General features: G+C 44.3%; 1 protein-coding gene across 1 annotated transcript in view; it reads left to right on the top strand.

Annotated features, from left to right (window-relative positions):
- Nucleotides 1–10,332, top strand: part of Reep1 (receptor accessory protein 1) — a 104,566-nt gene that overhangs the window by 68,485 nt on the left and 25,749 nt on the right. Inside the window, exon 5 of the mRNA XM_028762385.1 lies at nt 6,748–6,861. Coding sequence (XP_028618218.1) covers nt 6,748–6,861 — 114 coding nt within the window. The remainder of the gene's footprint in view (nt 1–6,747; nt 6,862–10,332) is intronic.

Genomic DNA, 10,332 nt, shown 5'->3' with positions numbered 1-10,332 from the left:
TCTCTCTCTCTCTCTCTCTCTCTCTCTCTCTCTCTCTCTCTCTCTCTCTCTCCTTGTTCTGTAGCCAGGCTGTCCCTGAATAGCCCAGGTTGGCTTCCAACTCATCTCAATCCTCCTGCCTCAGCCTCCCATGTGCTTGGGTTAAGGCTTGCACCACTGCACTCAGCTCCAGTGCCTTTTAAAAAAACTCCCCGGGCATAGTGATATATGCCTTCAGTTCCAGCACTCAGGAGGCAGAGGCAGGTGGATCTCTGTGAGTTCCAGTTCAGACAGGGCTAAACAGCGAGACCCTGTCTCTACACACCGCCAGCGTTATTCCTGTAAGCTTCTGTTTGTTTTCACACTTCACTTTCATTATTCTGATTGTATGTATGCATGGAGTACAGAATGATTTCATTCATGCATATAACTTGTGCTGATTAAAAACTATTAGTACACAGTACTTATACATATTTATGAGGTACAGTGCGATATTTCAGCATTTGTACAATGTGTGCTGATCAAGTCTAGGCAATTAGCAGGTCTCGCTCCTTATTATTTTGTCTTTGGAAACTTCCAAGTCTTCCCCCTCCCTCTCCCTCTTCCTCTCCCTCTCTCCCCACCTCTGTCAGCTCCTGTCACCCTGCAGTGCTTGAGAACACTAGTGCTCATTGCTTCTGTCTGTAGCACTGCCTGACTTCCTGTGTCCCTGCTCCCCCTCCTCTTGAACTCTGTGTCTAGACTATTTTAATACCCACATAGGAAAGAAACATGGTATTTGTACTTATTTCACACTACCCAGTGTGCTCCATTTCGGTCCATTTTGCTTAGAAAAGGTTATCATTCTTCCTTATTTTGAGTCAAATGAGTAATTTTCCATTATGCATATATACCATATTCCTGAATTCATCCACTGATGAGCATCTGGATTAATTCCATATCTTAGTATCATGAATAGTTCAGCAATATCAGATTGGTTCAACATCTGCATAGTTTTCTCAATACATGCAGGAAAGAGCATCTGAGACGGCTCAGCAGTAAAGAGCACTGCTTGCTCTTGCAGAGGACCCGGGTTCTTCCCGTCACTCAAGCAGTAGCTTATAATCATCTGTAATTCCATCTTCAGGGAATCCTACATCCTTTTCTGACCTCTGCATGCACCACACACATATACATAGTGTTTATACATACATGCAGGCAAAACATTCAGACACATGAAAAGAAAATAAATAAATCTAAACATAAAATTTTTTTTAAAGAATTCTCATTCAAGGAATATACATCAACATGATAAAAACCATGTGTGACAAGCCACTGCCAACTGGAAGAAGCTCTCAGCATTGCCTTTATGTCTCAGATAAGACCAAGCGTGTCTGCCTTCACTACTTACTCAACATAGTATTAGGAAGTCTCTCTATAGCAGTCAGGTAAGATAAATAACAGTCACTCATACAAGTATCACTCCTTATTACATATGATCTGAATTTAAATGTGGAAAAAAACCTAAGGGTTCTACAAAAATACTATTAAAACTGACAGATGAATTCCGTCGTCAGAAGATTAAAAGAATAAAATATTTTATACCTTATAAAGGGTATAAAATCAGTAACGTTGAGGCTGGAGAGATAGCTCCATCAGTAAAGTGTCTGCTGTGGGTGTGAGGGCCTGAGTTCTGACCCTGAACACCCACATGGACAAACAGGCTTGGCAGTGAGTGCCTGTAACCCCAGAGATGGTGGGTAGGGGAGGGACGGAGACAGGCAGCCCCCTGGAACTTCCTGTATGGGTAGTCAAGCCTCATCAGTGAGTTCCAAGTTCAGTAAAGACTCTGACCTATAAAAAAAAAAAATGGGGAGAAAAATAGATATGGGTTTCACATTTTTTTTTTTTTTTTTTTTTTTTTTTTTTGGTTTGGTTTTTCGAGACAAGGTTTCTCTGTGTAGCCCTGGCTGTCCTGGAACTCACTCTGTAGACCAGGCTAACCTCAAACTCTCAAACTCAGAAATCTGCCTGCCTCTGCCTCCCAAGTGCTGGGATTAAAGGTATGCGCCACCACCGCCTGGCTGGCTTCCACATTCATGTCATGCACATGCACACTCACATGCAAAAACACATGAATACACACACACACACACACACACAAAGTTAGTAATGTTTCTTCCTTATTGTGGTGCTAAAGATTGAGCCCAGGGACTCATGAGTGCTAGGCAAATGTTCTATGTCCCCAGCCCACAGATTGAATTCTTAATACATCGATGACAATATTGTCGACAAAGAAACATAAAAGTAATCTCTTCGGGGGCTTTTTTAAAGTGTATATTTAGCCAGGCAACGGTGGTGCACACCTTTAATCTCAGCACTCGGGAGATAGAGCCAGGCAGATCTCTGAGTTCAAGGCCAGCCTGGTCTACAGAGTGAGTTCTGGGACAGCCAGAACTGTCTCAGGGGAAACAATGTGTATACTTTCATATGTTTAGATATAGTGGCTGGGCAAAGTGGCTCACACCCATAATCCTGTCTCTCAAGAAGCTAAGGCAAGAAGAAGATTACAGGTTTGAGCCACAAAACAAGACCCTGTCTCAAAAAAAAAATATGAAATTATATAAAAATGCTATTTGTCATTATTGATAAAAATTTTTTACAAGCTGAAAAAAGAGAAAAAGATTAATAATTTAACTCCCCAAAGATTACAAACCTCTAGTTCCAACACTCGAAAGGGGAAGCAGATGGATTCCCTGACACAAGTCAAAGGCCAACAAGAATGGTCTAAATACTGAGTCTTAGGCCATCCGGGATCATTCAGGTCCTTGTCTCAAAACATACATTAACTATCAAAACAATCTTTTTTTAAAAATCACACTTAGCCCCTGTCATTCTGCAGATACAATCTCTACATGTACTGTTTACCACTTTACACAGATTCTTTTTTCAATAGTTGTCAAATTTAAGCTGAGAACAGTGGTACACACTCATGCAGTCCCAGACCATTGTAAGAACAAGAGAGGAAAATTTACAGAGCTAAGGACTTCAAGACTAGTGCAGCCAGCATAAGACGAGTTGGTCTTGGGCTTAAGAGATGGCTCAGTGGTTAAGAACACTGGCTGTCCTTCCAGAGGTCCTGAGTTCAATTCTCAGCAACCACATGGTGGCTCACAGTCATCTGTAATGGGGTCTGATTCCTTCTTCTGGTATGAGACAGAGCACTCAGATATATAGAATAAACAAAAGAAGAGCCCATCTCAGAGACAGGTAAACAAAAACTTAACGTAGAGGGCTGGTAAGGTAGCTCCGCTAGTGGAATGCTTGCCTAGCATTCGCAAAGCCCAGGGTTTGACATCCAATACTGTTTAAAACCAGGCACGGTGGCACAATCCCAGCACTTAAAGGTGGAGGCAGAAGTTCAAAGGTCATCCTAAGCTACATAGTGTCTTCTAGGTCAGCCTAAGTTACTTGAAATCCTGTCTCTAAGTAAATAAATGCATTTTTTTTTGTTTTTTTCAACACAGGGTTTCTCTGTATAGCCCTGGCTGTCCTGGAACTCACTCTGTAGACCAGGCTGGCCTCGAACTCAGAAATCTGCCTGCCTCTGCCTCCCAAGTCCTGGGATTAAAGGTGTGTGCCACCACTGCCCAGCCGAAATGCATTCTTAATATAAATAAAATATTTGCATTCAAGAAGATGGCTCAGTGTTGTGCAAGCATAAAGACCTGTGTTCATAGCCCCAGCAGCATGGAGACAGGCGAGCTGGAGAGTGGGGAGGGGTGGGACACACAAACAGATGCCAGGCGCTCAGTGTCAGCTAATCTAGCCAAAGTGGTGAGCTCTGGGTTCAATGAGAAACTTGTCTCAAAAGCTAAGGTAGAAGGCCAGTTAAAACCTGCATAGGATACATATGCTAGCCACCAAACTTGACAATCTGAGTTTGAGTCCCAGAACCCAGGTGGGAGAGAAAGAGAACCAACTCTTGCAGGTGTTATTCATGTACTCACCCCCATACACACACACACACACACACACACACACACACACCACTAAATAACTGTAAATTTAAAATATTTATTTCAGTAGAGAGCAATAGAGGGAGACGCCCAGTGTGCACGCATGAGTGCACACACGCCCTACAGACACATGCATACAGCACACATACTACATAAATGAATAGGAACAAACCTCCTAGCAAAAAGTTATTTGTATTTTGAGATCATAAACAGTGCCTGTAATCAACATCTGCGTGGTCTAATGACCCATACTGACAGAACTGTTTCTTTCTACTAAATATTGAGCTTATTCCAATGTTCCTCTTATAATAAGTAATTCTGCACTGAGCACTACCACACATAGGGTTCATTCAGATCCTTCTTTTATCTTAATGAATTCCCAAGAGTGGGATCACTGGGCTAAATGATTCTAACAGTGTATAATTCATTAATTACATTATTTTCTAACCTAATTGTGTAGTAGAATTCTTTATAATAAAATAGGTACCTGTTACGTTTTGAATTTCACCCGGCACACAGTTTCTTGGGTTTGAAGAGCTGGCCGTGCTGTGCTGGGAGGTGGTGAAATCTTTCGGACATGGGGCCTAAGGGGCAAATGTGGGTTGTGGGGCAGGAATTCAGTCCATATCTGCCTCTGGTCCTAGTACACTGAGACCTCTGTTTCCTGGCTGTGCCGTACAAGAAACAGCAGCCGCACGTCCCTGCCACTGTGACTCTGAGCAGATCCCACCGCCTTATCTTGCCCACCATGGTGGACCATACCATAGCATCTCAAACCACCAAGTGGGAGGGGACCCATTTTCCTGGAGTTTGTCAGGAGTCTCTCACAGCACTGAGAAATGAACAAACACAGAGTCCTGTAGTTAGCTCCTGCTGGTACTCTAACAACTGCCCTTTCTGAAGTTCAATGCTTTGGACTTCCTTCCTGTATGGGAAGGCTCTGGGGAGGAGAGCAATTGGACAGCTGTGGCCAGCCCTGAACAGCCCCTTTGGAAGCAAGCCCACAGCCCCTCCCATCTCAGAAAGGTGGGGTTAGAGCTCTAGATACCTCTTCACTTTCTTGCCAAATCCCTCTCTTGGCTCCTTCTCCCCAAATGCTGTCTTCCTTGAAGAGGTATCCTGTCCATTGGAGGGAAAGTGGTGTCTCTTAAGACCTGCCAAGAATCACTCCTTAGTCTGCTGGATCACAGAGCCTGGGCCCTCCTGGGGAGGCTGTGAAGAGGGATAGCAGCTGGGGCTGCCTAAGACCGAACCCCGACCCCCACCCTCACCCCCGACCTCAAAGCAAAGGAAACTCACTATGGAACAGAGCTTCAAACAAGATTAAGGCCACATATCTTACTGAACTTAAAATGAAGCACTGTGGCTACCATATACACACTTTCTCAGAACAATGAAAGGTGCAAAATAAATAAACAGAATTCAGTAGAGTGATCCAGAACCAAGCTAAATTGGCAATATTGCACTTGGCTTTGGTCAGGAGACCTTGGTGCTGTTTTCCACCTTGCTTTTCCCTTGCTGTGCAACACTGGAAGACTTTATTTTATTTCAGCATCTGTTAAAATTATGTCCCTTCTCCACCAAAATAATGCCTGTTTCTTTCTGTGCCTGATTCCTCCTATCACTGCACACACGGGGGCGGTATCTCAGGCTAACAGAATGAGAGGATTGATTGCAAGGTTCCCATCACCCGTTTTGAAGATGATGAAGGCTCTCATGTGGTACAAGGTGCTTGCCTTATAACCCTTGTCATGCACCACAAGTGAAGTGCTATCATTGCTGCCTGTTTCTAGAAGAGAAACCTGTTAAGAGGTTCTGGAGAGATGTATTGCTGGAATTTCCAACCCGAATAAGCCTGTATAAAACACATGCAATCCAGTTATTATAAATATAAGCTATAAACCTAGATTGGACAGGTCTAACATTTCACTCACTTATTCCCCAGCTATAAGATCCCTTGCAACTTGTGGTTTCTCTTGGTCATGTGGTTCTGCTCTATCATGGCTTCCTCTTCCTCTTCTTCCTCTGCCCTCTCTCCTTCCCTTCTCTACCTGCACCTACTCTCAAAGACCTCCCATCTCACCATTTAAAAGGGGAAAAGGTTCACAGGAGATAACCTGCAGAATTAACATCAGAATACAGCATCAGGACAGCCCATAAGATGGCTCAGCAGTTAAGAGCACTGGCTGCTCTTCCAGAGGACCTGGGTTCTATTTCTAGCACTCAGGAGTGGTTCACAACCATCTGTAACTTAGTTTCAGGGAGTCTGTCACCCTCTTTGACACCCACAGGCACCACATGCACATACATGCAGGCAAAACACATAAAATAAATCTTAAAAATAAAATAGAACAAACCCAAACAAATAAACCTCCAAGTTTTGTCACCAATTAGCTGAGGTCTGAGTTTGAAGCTGTGTTCATGGTATTCCATCATGCTGGATGCTGCCTGTCTTGTAGAGCAGCTTCTCGGGGAAAGGCAGGATTGTCTGCATCCTTAGGACTTAGAGGAACTTTAGAGATAACCCAGGCCTTAGGTCAGTGAGTTATTGTGTGCTTACTTATTCAGAATTCCCCTTTGCACTTGGCAGTATCTAACCCATCTTTCTCCACCCTCCTATCTACAAACATGCATTCAAAATGTCTATGATGGTTCAGGCTAGTGAGTCAGCCGTCAGGCAAGCTGCCAAACCCAGCACTTGGGAAGAGAGGAGGAGAAGAGATGTATTTGAACTTGCCAGCTCAGTGTGCCTCTGCTTCTTCTCTGACAGGAAATTGATGACTGCCTGGTCCAAGCAAAAGATCGAAGTTATGACGCCCTTGTGCACTTTGGGAAGCGGGGACTGAATGTGGCAGCCACAGCAGCTGTGATGGCTGCCTCCAAGGTACGGTACCTCTGGACATCTCAATCCCACAAGCTGCCTCTGGCTGTCACCTGTGTAGGTTGCACAGGACAGGATAAAGGCCAACTGGCAACTCTTTATATTTATTTTTGAAAGTCCCTTTAAAGGTACGATGAGGAAAGATGGTGACTTTTGCCTCCAGACCATCCTCATCTCCTTCACACATATGCAAATGTACATACACACATACATGATGTGTGTGATAGCAGGACTTTCCCAGAGCCTGTGAGAACCTATCTCAAACAATAACATTTTTTTTCCTTTTTTTTAAAAAAAAGTCCCTTTTGTCTGAAGTGGAGGAGTGCTAGAGGCTGGGGGGAGAAGGGAGGAGAAACAGAAGGAAGGATTCTGGGTAAGTCAAGTCACAGCCTCTTCCGTTGCAGAGAGCTGTGGGATGTCAGTAGCCACAGGCCCCCTGGGTGTAACAAGGACTCTGATGGATCCCAGAGAGCATCTTTGGAAGGGAAACTCTGCCTGGGAACCTGAAATCTATCAGGGTTTACAAACAGCAGTAAATCCCAGGAACCTTCCATTCATGACGCAAGCCTCTTGGGTTGGAATTTTTAAAGGAAAGAAAAGAGAACAGTCTGCCAAGCCCTAAAGTCATTGAGCCAACTCTGTAGCGCAGAGTGACAGAATCTGTCTCTTGGTCCCTCTCTCTACTGCGTCTTCTCTGCCAAGGGCTTATGCGAGAGGCCACCACTTAGTCTCCCAGCAGTCAGAGTCGGTGTGCTGTTTGTCAGGACACCCAGCTCCTCAGCCCTGAGGCATCAGTAGCTTCCAGAGGCCCACCCTCTTCCAGGTCGGCCTCAAGCCGGGGCCTCCGGAGCCTCGAGACTATCCCAGCTACTCAACCCCTTGCTCCACTACCAAGAAGGCTCATGAGCCCAAGACTCCTCCAGCAAGGCGTCTCACCTCAGCTTAAAAACCGGAGGATGCTCCAGATGGTCTGGAGCTTCTCTCAGGAAATAGTTTCTTGTCAGTTCCTTTAGGCTTATGTGGGAAAGGACTTTCACTTTCTGTCTAATGCTTTTAAATGAGAAAATGTCTCTGCTTTGTGGGAGCCTTGCTTTTCCTTACTAAATATAAATGTCTAGGAAGACAGAATACATCTTCTCCTCCAAAAATAATGTCCTCGAGTTTTTGAAACAGTATGTGCTTAAAAAAAAAATAATAAAACCCCAAAATTCAGTCAGGCCCAGGTCTGCAGCATGGTTTCCATAGCAACCATAGATAGCACCCTGCAATATCAGAGGCTGACTTACCAGTGGGTCCAAATCTGGCTTTCATGCTTGAACCACCTTGGAGGCTTTGAGTTTGGGGTTTTAGTACTTCAGAGTCAGAACCTCAGGCAGCAGAGCAGGCCTGTGGGTCTCTATTCTTAATACGTTCCCCAGATGATTTTAAACGTGCACCTTTGGATAGGTCGCTGCCTGAAGTCCCATCCAGAGTAGAAAACATGGATGAGGTTAAAACAGCTTATTCCTGTATTTTTCCTATGATGCAAACATAACATCTTAGAACATTAACCTTGAAGAGAAGAGCTGTGTGTGTGTGTTCGTGTATGTGTGTGTGTATGTTTGTGTGTGTTTGTGTAGAGGTGTGTACAACATGAGTTTGTGCCACAGTGGGACTGCCAATTCTTCTGCCAGGTTATGTGACCGGGGAGCCGGTCCTCTCTCCCTCTAGAGTTCTTTTGTCCATCTTTCCATGACTCCCTGGATGCTACAGAGCTATCAATGGAAGAATAAAAGATATTTCGACCACATTATGGCTCAGTGGTTAAGAGCATCTCTTCCGGCCGGGCAGTGGTGGTGCATGCCTTTAATTCCAGCACTTGGGAGGCAGAGGCAGGCGGATTTCTGAGTTCGAGGCTAGCCTGGTCTACAGAGTGAGTTCCAGGACAGCCAGGGCTCCACAGAGAAACCCTGTCTCGAAAAACAAAACAACAACAACAACAAAAAAGAGTATCTCTTCCATAGGACCCAGATTCAGTTCCCAGCATGCATTAAACAGCTTATAAGTGTCTATTACTAGTGTCTATTTTAAGTCCCAAGGGATACAGCACCCTCTTCTGGCCTCAAGGGCCCTGCACACTCATAGTACACAGATATACGTGTAGGCAAATCATCCATACAAATAAAAATTTTAAAATAACAATAATATTGAGCTGTGAGCATCTTCCCTAAAAAAAAATTAAAGCCCGTGGAGGATGTTTTTATCTTCATGAAGTATGGAAGTCTTTGTAAGCTCAGTCCAGTGGGATGGCTCAGTGGGTCTAGGCTTTTGCTGCTGAGCTTATGACAACCTGAGTTTGATCCCAGAACACACATAGTAAAAAGAAAGAACCAACTGTTGAAAGTTGCCCTCTCAGGATGGAGAGGTGGCTCAGTGGTTAAGAGCACTTGCACTTGACTGCTCTTCCAGAGGTCCTGAGTTCAATTCCCAGCAAATGCGTAGGAGCTCACGACCATCTCTAATGGAGGCTCATTTTCTCTTCTAGTGTGCATGAATATACACACTCATACACACAAAACACATGAATAAATACATTTAACTTGACCTCTGACCTCTGCATGAGTGCGCGCTCACACATACACACACACAATAAAGAAATGAAAAAAAGTCTTGAATTTCTAAACTATATCATTATGAAAACATAATTTCCTGTTAGTGCTATTATTTTTTTATCCTAAAACTAGAAAAACTAAAACAAAAACTTCAGCCCTTGGGTACTTTCTTCCCAGGGCAGTTTACCCCCTGTCCAAACCATTTTCTCGAAGGCTTCAACTTCTGTTCCCAGGAAGTGATGCATTCTCTATCTGTGTCCTGGTGACTTTGTTGGCTAAATGATTTCTCACAGGAGGAAGACAGTCCCAAGTCTTTTAAAGATTAGAATTGGTGATTTCCTTTTTCAAAAACAATACTCTTGAAATTCGTTTGTCCAGAAGATCCCATCCTTACGCTCAAGGGGCCACAGTGAGAACAAACAGAGCAAAAGTTCTGCAACCACGCAGCCCCTGCCAGCTCACTGCCTTTGAAACCTGGCTCCTCCACGAGGGTCCATTCTGCCTGTCTGTCCTTAGCTTGCTAAGCCAATTTTTCTTTTACCTCATTTCTTTTTTTTTTTTTTTTGGTTTTTCGAGACAGGGTTTTTCTGTGGAGCCCTGGCTGTCCTGGAACTCACTCGGTAGACCAGGCTGGCCTCGAACTCAGAAATCCGCCTGCCTCTGCCTCCCAAGTGCTGGAATTAAAGGCATGCGCCACCACCGCCCGGCAAACCTCATTTCTTAACTTGAAAAAATGCATGTCTTTGATCCCAGCACTCAGAACACAGAGGCAGGCAGATCCCTGAGTTCAAAGTTAAGCTGGTCTACAAAGTGAGTTCCAGGACAGCCAGGGCTACAAGGAGAAACCTTGTCAAGAAAAAAAAGGGGGGAGGAGAAAGGAAAG

Source organism: Grammomys surdaster, unplaced genomic scaffold (genome assembly GCF_004785775.1).
Source record: "Grammomys surdaster isolate TR1022 unplaced genomic scaffold, NIH_TR_1.0 133, whole genome shotgun sequence".
In the NCBI taxonomy this organism is placed as follows: domain Eukaryota; kingdom Metazoa; phylum Chordata; class Mammalia; order Rodentia; family Muridae; genus Grammomys; species Grammomys surdaster.
The sequence above is the reverse complement of the archived record's forward strand: the minus strand, read 5'-3'. Positions and strand labels throughout refer to the sequence as shown.